The sequence below is a fragment of the Lolium rigidum genome, chromosome 4 (assembly GCF_022539505.1).
Source record: "Lolium rigidum isolate FL_2022 chromosome 4, APGP_CSIRO_Lrig_0.1, whole genome shotgun sequence".
NCBI lineage: Eukaryota > Viridiplantae > Streptophyta > Magnoliopsida > Poales > Poaceae > Lolium > Lolium rigidum.
In genome coordinates, this window is record NC_061511.1 from 185,785,820 (window position 1) to 185,800,490 (window position 14,671).

Genomic DNA, 14,671 nt, shown 5'->3' on the forward strand with positions numbered 1-14,671 from the left:
TTTGTTCGTCAGCGAATGTCCAAAAATCGTCATAGAGACGTGTTGTTGACGGTTTGGAATTTCGTGGCGAACCTCGCAGCACAGATGGCCGGGCTGACGGTTAGGCTTGTCCGTCATGGATCCATGACGAGTTTGTGCTGGTCTAGAACCCAACCGGCCCGCTCCGCTGTGATAGCCTTGGCCATCATGTATTGTTGTCCCCCGGTCGGATCCTTGGAGGCATTATGTCAGTTCTATGATTGGCTTGTCAGTCCTGTCGCATGATGTATCATTGTCATCTAGCTAACCACTCCGGACGAACCTCCTACCACCACGTGGCCATGTAGAATTGCATTCGAAGGTTGACACGTGCCTAGAGTGTGTCCATTGGCATGTCGACACGTGTCACTCAGAATACCAACATGGTCATCCTCATGCCAGTCGACATACCTCTTCATCATCTTCATGCCACAACCAAGAATTTCAACGAGCTAAACGTACGCACCCGCGAGTCCGTCGTTGCTGCACCGCCGTCCATCTGGGCCATCGACGACAGCTAGCCATGGTCTCTGCCAGTCTGCCTCCACTACAGGCGCGAGTGTGCCGTCGATGTACTTCAGCGTTTCAGCCCCGGGCACATCTGTTGCACGGCTGCACCGTGGTGACCGCCGTTGTCCTCGCCGTCTCCACGGCAACGCGGACGCGCTCTGTGTGGTGTCCCAGCACAAGGACCTGAAGGCGAGCGTGAGTTTTCAAATCACGCTGACGGCGGCGAACCTAGACGGTGAACGCGAGATGGATAAGAATGGAGCGAGCTACAGGTCGGGTTGTGCGCCGCCCAGCTACAGATCGCGCGCCGCCGTCGAGGTCCAGGTCGCGCGGCGCGCTTTAGGCCGGCAGCCGTCCATCTACAGGTGACACGCCGATGTCCAACTCCAGGTCGCGCGCCGCGCTGCGTTCCATGCCGCGCGCCGCCGAGCTACAGCCTACGAGTCACACGCCGACGTCGAGGTTGAGACTTCCATTGGCATCAATGACCCACATGTCATATGCCTTATTCCCGTGAGGACGATGCATATGACATGTGGGTCATTGATGTCAATGGGAGCGAGAGATGAGACTTCCCGGCCAGGTCACGAGATCCCTGTTTGGAAACTATCTAAAAGCAAAAAATGTCCGGGATTGATAAGTATAAGGTGGTGATCCAAGGTTTGATTTCAACACCATCTACAACTATAAGGTTTACTAGCACAAAAATCCGTGCGTTGCTACGGTGATTTAAATGTTCTTCTTTTGTATGTTTAAGCCCACCCTCCTCTCTCGCGCTATTCTTTCACCCGCTGCCTCCCTACCGCTCCAGGGCGCAGCATGAGCTTCACGATACCGCACAAGTTCCTCCCGACGTTCCGCACGTCGCGTGATTCCTCTCGTTCCTCTCTTCCTCATGAACGTGGTGCTATACTGGTGGCCGTGCTCGGCTTATCGTCCTTGCTGGCGCTCGACACGCCTCCACCAAACTCCTCTAGGACCGGTCTTCTCATGCTTTGTTGCCAAAATTATCTCCTATTTTTTATTTCTAGTTAAAAATAACTTCCTCCTTTTTATTCTTTTATTTTCTTTAAAATATAAAATGTTTTTTTCAAATCAAATGAAAATAAAAGCTTTTGAGTTAGAGATGGGACATTTCAGCTCAGTCGGACTTCAACCTGACCCACCCGAGAGTGGAAAACCTATACACGACGTCGTGCATCCCCGCGAGCACTTGGGCCAGGTCCAACTTATTCGGTTTAGTGGGATTTATGTTTCGTTGGTTTTCATTTCTTCCTGGTTTTTCTGTTTCGGAATTTTTTAAATGTTTAGATTTTTTTAAAAAATACAGATTTTAAAAATAATATTTAAAATTGGTCTAGGTTTTAAAATGTTCATATTAAAAACTATTTAGACTTGAAAAATGTTCAGAATTTGAAAATGTTCGGATTTGTTCAAATTTTGAATTTCGTTTGAATTTTGAATTAATTTTATCTTTGTTCAGAAAATTAATTTAACGATTTTTTATATTTGTTCAGATTTTGAATTTTTTTCAAATACTCATAATTTAAAACAAGTTCAAACCAGCGGAACAGTAGTATAGAAAATAATACCGTGTACGAAATAAAAACAGAGAACGAAGGCAGAAGCGAACACGCCGCGTGGAGCTGCAAGCCCCCTAGCGGGCGGCCACCATCTCCTTTGGCCCAAGTCAGCCTAGACACCACCGCACCATCCATGCGAGTTTATCAAACACATCCCTCTTCTCAAAAAAATAAATAAATTCAAACACATCCCTGCCTCCAAAATTCTAAACGCGATCAAGTACTACAAAATTCTAAGAAGCGTTGTGATGGTGACACTCCTTCGTCCTGCTCCTTTTCTAAGAACTCGATCGGATCTTGGTTCCCCTCCGATTCAGCATCTTGGTTCCCCTCCGATTCAGCCTAGGTTTCGCTTTATATTTGTAACCCTTGTCCAATCAATCAAACAAACAAAAAAAGAGATCGTGGTTATCGCCTCCCCCTGCAAACACGCTGCGCCGCCTTCTTGTGGACTCTTCGATTCCACTCACTTCCACCTCCGGCGACCCTCTCTTGCTTCCACAAAGAGGCGTCTCGTCGTTCCACACCCGACGACGGAAGCTTTGTCAGTTTCCTGGTTGAAAAGACTCACCATTTTTCCCTAAGAGAAGAAAAGCTCAGATTTTTTTGAACGAATCCGGGAGTTGCCAGATAAATTATTTTGAGTAAAGTCCGAATCTCTTAATTGAAATTTCTTCCGTTTGTATCTCAAGTTTTCTCCTTGTGTAGTTTAATTTAATTGAAGAATCAGCAAGTCCTTCGGCGGGTGCATATGGATGTACCGTTTGGTCACAAAGTGAGTTTTATTGCTTCATTACATATTATTTTGGCCTGAAAGTTTACTGGGGTGATCAAAATTATTTCGATGGATCTGCCAAAAGAGATGCTGTTTCTTGTCATTGATTCAGACAATTCAGAAGAGCAAATATTCTTCGATACATGCAATCTTATTTACTTGATTCTTATCATTATTTCTTACCAGCCCTTTGTCATGGTGTAGGAAAGCCAAGCTGAAGCAGAAGAAGATAGGCTCAGTGCGCTTCCCGATGACATCCTCCTCAACATCCTTGAGCGGTTGTATTTGCACAATCTAATGCATACCAGCACCCTTTCAAGGCGATGGAGACACCTCCCGCTCTTAATCTCACGCCTTGTTTTGCATGTTGATGAGTTCTTGCAATGCTCTGAGAGTCGCACAATTGGTAAAGTGATGGTTTCGTACTGTGAAGCAACGACAAAGTTGCTGGCATCAACAACAAGTGCCATCAAGGATATCCGCCTCAGCTTCTACCTTGCAGACCCATGTCACCTGCACTCCATTGGGCAGGCTGTTGGCAATGCTGTTCAGAGTAGCAATATAGATTTTCTCGAGTTCAACATATGGCCTGAGATCAGAGGTACAAGATGCACTGAGGAGCACCGGATGTTATTTGGCCAACGCTTCATGTCTTTCTTAGATGCCTGCCCCAACACATTTGGATCGCTTACGAGCATCACTCTGCGTAATCTGCAATTCGGTGAAGCAGACATGCAAACCATCATGAACACATGCGACAACCTGCAGGCCCTTTCCCTGCACTCTTGTATGCTGGGCAATACACATTCTGTACTGAAGATTGATGCACCTAGCTCCCAGCTAGTGGCGCTGGAATTTAGCAGATGTTACTTCTCACAAGTTGAGTTGGCATGTCTCCCGCGATTGGCTCGTTTGGTCTACGATACCTGGTTATCCATTAAATCTCCACTACTATTTGGCTATGTCCCCCGGCTTCGTAACATAAGAGTTGCCTGCGCTCTATTGTCTTGGCAGATGCCATTCACATTGAGTGGGTGTCTGTCTAACACCAGTAGCCTGTCAACTCTGTATCTGGATTTCCATGATGAAATGGTACGCTGTCTGTATTTGAATTATGTCGATATCCTTGATTTTGTTCTACTCGTTGATTAAATTGGCATCTAACAATTCTTCTGGTGCAGGTTTGGTTTCAACCTGAAGATCCGAAAAAGCTAGTTCATGCATTCAGTAATCTGAAAGTTGTACATCTGTATGGTATTTTCGCCGACTGTGACCTTAAGTGGACTTTATTATTTCTTGAAGCCGCGCCTTTCCTCCACAGCTTTTATGTCAATGTATGATTTTTGGCTCATTTATCCCTCTTTACCTGCAAATAATCATAGGTTACCACCATCTTTTAATAGCAATCCAACTTTGTAGGATAGAAACAACAACATTTATGCTTAGATTGCTATGAATTAGACTTTTCGGGCTGTCCAGACTTTAACGAAAAAAAAAACCTAATCGTTAAAGTCCTGATGCTGGATGTTTTGTTCTCATGTATCATTAATGCATATTTGAGTACACGTTTTGTGCTGCCTGTATGCAGAGTCTTATTGTTACATATTATCTATTGTAGATATCACGTCATATATGTGGACGGTACAAGCTTTCATGCGCTGATAATGCTGAAAAGACCAATGTGATGTGGGAACCATCAGATTTCAAGCATTACAATTTAAATTTATTGGACATTGAAGGATTTCAGAAGGAAGAGAAGTTGATAAGTTATATAAAGCTTGTTATGGAGCGGGCAGTGACTTTGAGGAATATTCATCTGCATTATATGGAGCGCTGCGAACGCTGTGACTCTATAAATAAGCAGGCTGCATTCCCCATCATGGCCAAGTTTCACAATAATGAAGGCGAGCATAATCTAATAAGGAAGCTAGTTACCAATGGATCATCATCGTCATCATTATCATCTGTAGAGATCATCATAGAATGACCTTGCTAATAAGTCAATCGGGGTTTGTAAGATAGTTGTAAGCTGTAACTGCACTTGTTCCTAAAATGTTACATGTTTGAGAACTTGTATTTTCCATTATGAGAGTGTCTCTAGCATACCTCTGGATGCGGTAAACCGCATTGCTGTTTTATGGTGCAAAAATCGTCGCGGCGGAACATATTAGGCATACATGTACGGTTCAACAGAATCTGTCTATACTATAGGATGAAATAAAGACCTTTCAGCGCTCCATCGAGTATGCACTGTAGGGGCCTTATTTTTGACCGGCCAATCAGCGCTCGACACATGAGCAATTGCTACAGTGATCGACAGTGAACAGTATTTTCTTACTTTTTTACCCAATAAGAGAATAATTTGAATTTAAACAATATCTTTTATGACTATAATTCAAATAACATTTGAATTTAAAATAAAAATTTCAGAATAGATAAATTACATTTTTTTATTGATATATACACATATTACATTGTCTTTGCAATATTTCATATATTATAACTTATAAGAAAATAAATATACAAGAGATTAAAACAGAAAATAAAACCCTAATCTAAACAAACTAGCTACATTCTCTTTCCTGTTATCTTCTCCTATTTCATTTCTTGTTCTTGGACAACCTGCAAAGATCAAAACAAAGCAAACCAAGTGGAATTGCCAAATGGCATTTCAAATTAAGTTCAAACTAACATATATAAAGATCATAGTGCCGAGCTGATCCAACATAGCTTGGAATCTCAACCCCAAATACCCAAGCAGCTCACACAAAAGCTACAACGGGAGTCCCGGGACACATGGCAACCATGCCAGCAGTCGAAAACTGCTATAAATAGGTTTTACTAGTACGCTTTGGCGCGGCGGCACGCCGCGCCCGTGCAGTAATCCATCTGAAATAGTGGGTTGTTTTAGCATTATGAAACTATTGTAGCGATTTCGGTGTTTTCTTAGCACAATTACAAATCGGTTCTATTGAATAGAAGCTGGGGGTTATTGTATGTAGAAAATTATTGTAGCACTCAGGTGGGCTTAAACCTGATGTCTAATTTGTTTGGCCTACCATTTCCTCTCAGTTGTACTTTCATGGCTTAAAATGTGCTCCTAAACTGCGCTCAGATTGAGCATAACTAACAACTAACCATAATCTATTGATTCGTTCATTCCTTATTTTCGTGATTCTTCAATTAAAAGTCGGACAACATCGGTCGCGTTGGTTGATGCAGGCAGTGTATAAAAAAATTTTTAGTTGTGTGAAAAGTAGTATATTTGAAAATTTGGCAGTTTATAATAAATAAAAATGTGGTATGGGGAAGGAAGATACTTCCGCTGAACGTTTTTATTGTTTGATTTCACAAGTGAGGGTTAGTAAATATTTTGCTACCAAAAACATTTTTTATTGATAGATAAATAAAATAATTTACATGCATTTTTATAGTCAGTTTAATTCTATCTATCTATTGATTTTCTATATCTAATCTGGCGCCATTATTGATTGGCCGCGAGTTATTTGCTTGATGTATATATATATATATATCGAAAGCTATGGACAGACATTACATACAAGATGCAGCATTGTAGACGTTACTCCAGTAGAGGGTAGTGTGTATAGGTTATAGTAGTGCAAGTAAGTATGCATGTCAATATACTGTCATGGAAGGCTTATTTCTTGTTGTTACACGTATTGTTTGTGTGGCGGAAAAAGTGAAATGGTTTGGGACAGCTGCGACGATGGTTCCTACCTGTAGAATTTTTCTTTAAAAAAATACCTACAGAATTTTTAGTAAACATGTGCTTATATTGCTTAAGATTAGGAAGGAGAGCCGAGCTTTCATTTCCTCTGTTTAGCATACAGGGCAGTAGTACCCAGGTATTCTTTCTTTTTCTGAGACAAATATGGGCATTCTTGGCAAAGCCTGGTGGTAGCCCGTCCAGCCCAGCAGCACAAACAATGTTTATACCTACTAGATTTATATGTGCGCCTTGGCGCACGATCCCGTGAAGTTTGTGCCAATGTTTATTTTATATAACTGTGATTAAAATAAATTATCAGTATGATACTAATACATTTGTTAGGTTTTAATGGAAACAATTTAAGGTAAAAATATCCATAATTACAAAAGCTCGTAATCTCAGTTATTGAAAGCGATTAGGAGCAGCAAACGGGCCAATATTTTGCACTGATAAACATCTTGTAAAGCACTTATAGTATAAGAGAACAAGCACTCTTAGCAATACATGTGCATCACAAACACATGAGTGGGAGTAGTGTTTTGGCACATGGAAGCATATGCTCCCTCTATTTTGAAATGCATGTTACATATATTTTGAAATTTTAAAAAAATTGAAACAAAAAATTCGCAGGTACATCTTGATACGCGCTAACAAAGTCATTTCATGAAAAATCGATTTTTCATGTGGCTCTTTTTTATATAGAGCCTACAAAATATTGGTTACTCACGAAACTTGACGAATGCACATATATTATGGAGATGTACATGTAGAATTTTTTGTTAATTTTTTTTGACATTTCAAAATAACAAACAATAGATATAGAACAGAAAGTGTTGTCATATAGGTCAGATGTGATAGTTACAGAAAGAGGTAGCAGAAGTACATGCACAAAATATAAGGTGCACAATGTAAAGGTGGGCGGTTCTTTGGAAAACACGTATTATGGCTTATGCAATATTCTTACGAATTATCCATTGCATACTATAAAACCACATGACATTATATATGCAAAAAGGCATGTTCACAACATACTTATGATTTATAAACCGGTAGGTTGCACCTATCAGCAGTAAATAGTGCATCACCAGAAATAGTTCAGCAACTAAATACTAACACAATTATTAGAGTATATGTAACCAAGGACAATATAATGTGTCGCTAACAGAATCAGATCTCTAACTGTGCATGCCTTGATCGGTAATCTAATTATTGACATTGCTATGGGTTTAGTTCGTTCTTCCACTGTGATTTCCATGCATGACATCAAATCCATTTTTATACTGTCAGTATAGCTTTTGTGGATCATGCATAGAAGTTGGAGAGACTAATCTTCACCCAACATTGGCCGGACTTTACATATCTGAAAAACAAAAATTGCATGCACTATCCAAAAACAGGCTAGCAAAAGGGTAAACTGAAATGAGAGCTTGCAATTGTTAAAAGAAGATTCTTGAATGCATGAATGCCAAGATTAAAGTAAAGAAACTTAATAGGGAATCATATGATATATCATCGATATATGAGTACATTTATGAATTTTCTCAGAAAAAGTTTCAAACATATATACTGACATTAAAAGATGAACTTTAGATATGCAAAATTAAAATGAGAAAAAGTGGACCAAAAACAGACACTCCTGAGCATGGCACACACGACTCACCATTGTGGGGTTCCCTAATGACAATGCTACCAGATGTGCAAGGCCTAACAAAATGTCAAATTGGCTTCAACAATTTGGTGTCTTTTGGACTGAATATTAGTGCCCACTTGGAATACTGAACTGCACACTCCCGGTTCTTTATACGTTTGCTACTGACCAACAATGCACAGCTTTCTTGCAGTTCAACAGCACCCAACGGACAATTCAACTTTTAATGCCTCTATCTCACACAACGCAGGTTCATGCAGATTTGCTTTTTTACGTACATACGTGACATTACCCCACATAATGACACCAGCAATGATAGCAGGACATTGCTTATATCTGGCAAAAAAATACTACAATGGCTGATCTCTACAGAGTTCTAAACGACAACACAAGAGGTGCTGACCATATCGATGGGTTTGGGGGAAAGAAAATACCCACATAGACACAAAATCTTTCTCTGGTTAGTCTATTAGGGGCAACTCAACGCTAGGGACAACATGGTCTCCAACGCTTGGTGTTCAGACAATGGTTGGCCCAGCAGTGGAATCGATCCATCATCTAGGTCTTCGCTGCAAATATTCTAGCTGGCTGTGAGACAAGGTTGGCCTAACAGAGCAAGCAGCTGCTTCTAGCATAATTACCAAATTGGCAGGCGAGTCACAACGTGAACTCTGAAACTTGTTTCATCTACCTCTCGGCTTGCTTGCTGGGACCTTGGAAGCTAAGAAACGACACGGCATTTAACAACAAGCTCAGAACTCACCTTCTAGATTCCCTGGTTGATATAAACCTACAAAGCTAAGAAACGACATGGCATTTAACAGCAATTCCCTGGTTGCGTCCGAGTTCTAGATTCCCCTTACCCTCTCTCTATTCTATAGTCTTGTAACCATAAGGCAGAGGTGTCCTCTACCTTCTTTCATGTTCTAAAAAAAGTAACGTCAGAAGCACCTATATAACAAACTTTCAGTCAAAAATGAAAAAAATAAAGAAAATGAGAACTAAATTCATGGTTGATATAAACCTACAAAGAGACAATTTTTTTGGTAAGGTCTATAAGAGAATATAATGCTTCAGATAGGGCAAATTCTTTTTGCCGGTCACCTACATGTCGTTTTATGAGAGTGACTACCTGATCATTGCCTCCCTACCTAAGATGACAAACAAACTCTTACACAGGGAAATGCCTTTGGTACTGTGTAAGGGTATGGATACATCAATAGAAACGTAGCAGATGAATTTACCTGAAAGACATCAATACAGTAACTTCTGAATGATGGGTTGACTGCGTAAGTACCTCAGACCAGGTTGTTTGATAATTGAAGAAGATCTTGTAGCAACACATATGTCAGGGGAAACCTAGTTGAGAAATGATATGAATGTCATAAACAAATAGCCAAGGAGAAATACCAGTGAGAGGAAAACATGCATTTTTTTCTTTGAAAAGATGACAAGGTAAACATATTTAAACAACTTGGGAGATTACAGAGTTCGATGATCTAAAAACATAGATGTGCCTAACATTGAAGTGTAGCTAGCTAAACAGGCTGGAGGTAGAGAACCTGGTCTTGTCACACGGTATCTCTAGAGGTTGCTCATCCTGGATATAGTAGGTAGTAGTGGAGTGTTGCATCTCTTCCTTTGTAAAAAGGACAACAACTGTAAAAGAAGCGTTCATATGAATATTTAGACAACAGGTTATGTGGCCGAAATCTAAATATAGAATTCATTCATAAAAGTATTACCTTGTTCGCCAACTTCGCAAATGACTACAAAAGATATAAAACTAATATCCGTTATAGATTGTGCCCCAACTTCCCAAATAAAGGCTACTGAATTCCTCCACCCCCACCCGGAAGTTGAGTTCAGGAGAAAAAGCTATTCCTGAAACAGGTTGGCATTCTCTCAACTTAATTGTAGCTGTATATTCTTATTTTTTTCGAAATGGAGCTGTATATTCTTATGGAGAGCCAGTGCCATTACCAGAATTAATTTGTCTAGTTTAAACAATGAGCCATCTATGATGATGAAGAAGTAGGAGTTGAAACTTGAGAGTACATATGGCCGTGAAATAATGAACATCGACATCGACCAAATCAAACCTTGCTATACTCACCGAATTTTGTATGTTCGCTTGACTGTAACAGAGGACATGCGAACAGTATGCAATTTATCTCAACCTATCCCCCCCCCCCACACCAAAATTGCGGCAAGTAGCGCTTGAGTCCATGAACTTTGGATAGATCTGCAGGCAAGTCCACCCAGCTATTCACACACAGAATTACAACTCTCTCAGTTTCATCACCAATCTGAGTCCATCAAAATAATAAAGGGAATATGGTAGCATGTCCATGGCTGGGCATAATAAAAGAAACAGAAAAAACACAGTAAAACTCAGGGTATGATACGTATATATAATTATCATAAGCAGAAAAACTTTTTCTTCAATACATATGTATACGAGGGAAACAATACCTTATCGTGCTATTTATCAAAACTCCAGTTAAGTTCCACTGTGCTATTTACTTGACCTTCGTCCCTATGCATACTTTCTGCATTTTTATGTCCACACAAGTGAGTTGCCTGCACATGAGAAACATTAATTCTTTCCAACAAACAACATGAGAACTCAATCAAGGAAAATTAGCTAGAGCTAGCAAGGCAAGGGCGTACCGAAAAAGCAGCGGAGGCGCAACCTCTACATGGTTGAGCAAGGCACGGGCGTAGCAAAAATCTTGTGGTATGACCCCCTCGTGACCGGGCATGATATTAAAGTGTGAGGGTTGAGCAAATGATGGAGTAGGGAGTGGTGGCTTGGGAGACGACGACGACCGGCCCAACTCCTCCACCGCCGTCTTCATCACCAACGTCTCACTGCCTAATATGCACTGCATTTTACATAACCAAAAGAATCATGAAGAATGAAAATGAATAAAAATGCAGATAAAGAATCAACCGTTTGTTTCGGAACTTATAAAACATATAGTTGTGTTTTGTGAATCAACCATTTGTTGTTTATGCATGGCATTCATGCAGCATAATTAAGTAATGTCAAAAATGCCAATAGAATATCCAACAAGGAAAGACAGAAGAAACTGATGTACACTAATAAACTACGAGGATACAAGATCTGGCTCCCAATTCGCACTATTCCTGAGTTGAAGTCATGTGCACACATAGTAAAACTAAAATACAGGAATGCACAAATAAACGTTGGGTGTGTAAACCGGGGATAAATGGAAGGCATAATATATTAAGCTATTTTAGCCTAAAGCAATAGCAACAACAGATTAATTGTGAAATGTAAACAGAGACCCAAAGTTCGGCATGAATTCCGACACGGTGGTGTTGATCACATCAAAAAAAAAAATACGCTTGCAACTACAGCTGGTGAACCAGTACCAAACTAAACCATCGTAGTTGCCAAAAATATCACATTTTTCTAGCCATACAAAAAAAACTGGATGTACACTATAAGAGAAACCAAAGGAAGCATTTGTTTGGTCCATATAAGAGACGACAATAAGCTGGAAAATAAATTTAGGAGGTGAAACCTTTGCACAGATGAGCAGAAACGCAAAGCTTGTCGCTCCCGCCTCTTATCCAGCAAGCCACCAACATCTTACCGCCTTATACATTTATCTGCAGGATAAAAAAGGCTGAAAGTTCTAATATCTTAGCGTCTTGTTTTTCAAGTGTAAAATCAATTAGCATTGACATAGGTAGCTGCACTTACAGTTTGCTCCCCCAAATCCCTGCCCTGCCAATTTCACTCCATCGAGTAGCAACTTCTGCAGGTTTCTTAACCTTCACGAATCCGATGTATCAATCAATTATGTTAGCAGCTTGCTTTCGCTAAAATTTCAAAAAAATGAACAGCGGAAAAGATAGACATTACATGTGTAACTGCACTGACAGTTAGCTACCCCAAATCCTTGCCCAGCCCGTATCTTCCTCCCTTTCCAATATTGGTAGTTGAGCACTTTTTAAGACCTACAATCAGCAATGCCCAAAGAACACATGTTTCTTTCTTAGGAAAATGGAGTAACACTGCATTCATCAACAATTGTGTGGGCTAAAAGGGGAGTAACAAGCTCTCTCCTTTCTTTGTCCAACAGACATAATAATACACAAACAGATAAACACATGAACAGCTAGCTATGCATTACGGTCCAAACAAAATAAAAAATCATAGCAGACATAATTAGAGCCTAGCCAATGCAAAAATACAACACGGTCATTGTCAGTGAAATTGGACAGAAGTATGGAACATAAGCGCATACCTTAATTGCAAAACTGCAAACAGCTAGATGGAGCATAGATATTGCATACATTAATCTTGGCTAGGATTTTCATCAAACACTTTACAGGCACAAGTAAAAACGGATCTGCACAAAGCAAGATGAGATGCTTTAGCGGCTAAATCAAACATGCAGAGTTGGCCTCCACTTTTACCTCAGACTCGAGGAGAGAGAGAGAGAGAGAGAGAGAGAGAGAGAGAGAGAGAGAGAGAGAGAGAGAGAGAGAGAGAGAGAGAGAGAGGAGAGGAAAACCGTGTAGATCTTTAGAAAAAGAAGAAGAGGGTCGGCCAGTGTGCTAACACGGAGGAGGCCAGGTCCTTGCGCTGCTGGCCGTTGTCCTTCCGGCCAAACCGGAGCTGAGCTGGAGACAGACCACCCACATCGGTCTGCATCTTCCATGCCTGCTCCCCATGTCGAGCGGACGCGGCCGACGGCGACTCACCGGAGATGGAGTGGAGGTCAGGGATTGGGGAGGAGCACGGGAGGGGATGAGATGACGAGGCGGCGCTGCTTCCGCCGGGCAGCCCTGCGACGGCGACGGCGACGAGGGATTGGGCCAGGGAGGGGCTGGAGGTTGGGCAGAAAGAGGATTGGGGAGGAGAGGCGCCACAGTCGATTGGCGGCTAGGGTTTTCTAGGGTGGGCTTCTTCCTTTTATATGACAGAGCGAAAAAATTGCACTGTCAAGATTTGCAGATTTGCTGTAAGAGTGATCCGACGGCCCACAAGCAAGGATCGCTGTGAGTCCCCCGTTGGGGGGCATCTATTATATCTCTCAATGCGTAAAGCCCAGTCTAGTCCAGCAGCAGAATCAGTTCGTTGTTCTGATATAAAAAAATCAGTTCGTTGTCCTCCTCGGTCGACAAGGCGGCAGCCATGGCGGTCGGCGGTAGTTTAGAGCATCTCCAGTCGCGTCCCCCAAACCGTCCCCCAAAGCGATTTGGGGCGCGCCGGACAAAAAAAGCGTTCCAGCCGCGTCCCCCAAAGCCCTTTTTCGTCCGGCGCGCCCCCATTCGGTGTCCGGCGCCCCGAGCCCGTCCCCGTCCCACAGGGGACGCACCGGGGACGCCGGACACAACGAAGCGAGGCGGGGAGTGGCGGGGCCGACCCGTCGGCCGGCACAATTAATTTAAACCTAACCGTCGCCTACCTCGCGACGGAAGTTATTGGCGCGCAGCGACGGTGCGGTTCCCGCAGAGGGCGCAGCGACGCGTCCCGTCGCGCCTAGCTCGCGTGCCGGCGTTAATGAGCGCCACCGCTCCTCCGCCTCCCTCCGGCCTATAAAAGGGGCGCCTCTCATCGTCCCTCTCCACACACAAACCCTAGCGCCTCTCTCCCAAACCCTAGCCGCCACCATCTCTCAACAAGACTCGACGCTATGTCTGGTAGAGGCGGAGGCGGACCTCGCGGCCGCGGCCGCGGTCGTGGTCGTGGTCGTGGCCGCGGCGCAGGCTGAACGCTCGCCGTCGCCTTCCACGCCGCCGCCTTCATCATCGTCGGAGATGGACGTGGAGCCGGACGTCCCGTTCGAGTTCGTCCACGTCCTCAAGGGCGACCCGCGCGGCATCCGGAGGCTGCCGGACTCCTTCGCCGAGTACGTCGGCGGCGTACGCCCGCGCACGATGCATCTGCGGGAGCATTCGTGCGGCTACTGCCGGTGGATCGTCAAGGCGATCTACGACGCGCGCGGCAAGATGTACTTCAACATCGGCTGGGAGAAGTTCGCGCGCCACCACAGCCTCCAAGCCGGCTTCATCCTCGTGTTCTCCTACTTCGGCAACAGGGACATGAGCGTCAAGGTCTTCGACGAGAGGCGCTGCCTCCGGGACTACCACGTCGACAGCACCGACGAGGAGGACGACTGAGTGTTGTTTCTTCGCAGCGAATACGTGCACGGAGGTTTCTGCTTGTTCGCCTCATCGGTAGAACCAACAAGGGCACCATCCTCCCGCTGGATTTTCCAGTTTAGGTGACTGGGTGTGCCCTCGAGTGTTCTTTCTTAGCAGCGAACACACGAAACCTTCGATGCACGGCCTAGTTAGGTTTAGTTTCTTTGCAATATTTTATATTTGTGTCCACCATGGTTCAAACTATATATTAGTTTGTG

General features: G+C 43.0%; 1 protein-coding gene and 2 long non-coding RNA genes across 10 annotated transcripts; 1 reads left to right on the forward strand and 2 right to left on the reverse strand.

The window, feature by feature from the left end:
• Positions 1-2,343: 2,343 nt before the first annotated feature.
• On the forward strand, positions 2,344-5,091 carry LOC124647003 (putative FBD-associated F-box protein At5g53635). The gene is made up of 4 exons (XM_047187014.1): positions 2,344-2,886; positions 3,091-3,978; positions 4,068-4,220; positions 4,505-5,091. The coding sequence occupies exons 1-4, from the start codon at positions 2,863-2,865 to the stop codon at positions 4,871-4,873; spliced, it is 1,434 nt and encodes a 477-aa protein (XP_047042970.1). The 5' UTR covers positions 2,344-2,862; the 3' UTR covers positions 4,874-5,091.
• Positions 5,092-7,595: 2,504 nt separating this feature from the next.
• On the reverse strand, positions 7,596-10,444 carry LOC124706602. Of its 6 annotated transcripts, none has more exons than XR_007004489.1 (3): positions 10,381-10,444; positions 10,010-10,148; positions 7,596-9,923 (listed from the first exon to the last, which is right to left on the reverse strand). It is a non-coding gene; the product is annotated as an uncharacterized LOC124706602 (long non-coding RNA). The 6 variants fall into 6 exon arrangements; XR_007004488.1 differs by lacking the exon at positions 10,381-10,444 and adding an exon at positions 10,248-10,360; XR_007004491.1 differs by lacking the exon at positions 10,381-10,444 and having other exon boundaries at positions 7,596-9,415; positions 9,509-9,923; positions 10,010-10,219.
• A 27-nt stretch (positions 10,445-10,471) lies between these two features.
• LOC124649847 lies at positions 10,472-13,078 on the reverse strand. 3 transcript variants are annotated; one of them, XR_006986820.1, is made up of 8 exons: positions 12,818-13,078; positions 12,548-12,652; positions 12,163-12,257; positions 12,001-12,065; positions 11,819-11,906; positions 10,938-11,152; positions 10,740-10,847; positions 10,472-10,619 (listed from the first exon to the last, which is right to left on the reverse strand). It is a non-coding gene; the product is annotated as an uncharacterized LOC124649847 (long non-coding RNA). The 3 variants fall into 3 exon arrangements; XR_006986819.1 differs by having other exon boundaries at positions 11,819-11,923; XR_006986821.1 differs by having other exon boundaries at positions 10,474-10,529; positions 11,819-11,923.
• Positions 13,079-14,671: the final 1,593 nt, after the last annotated feature.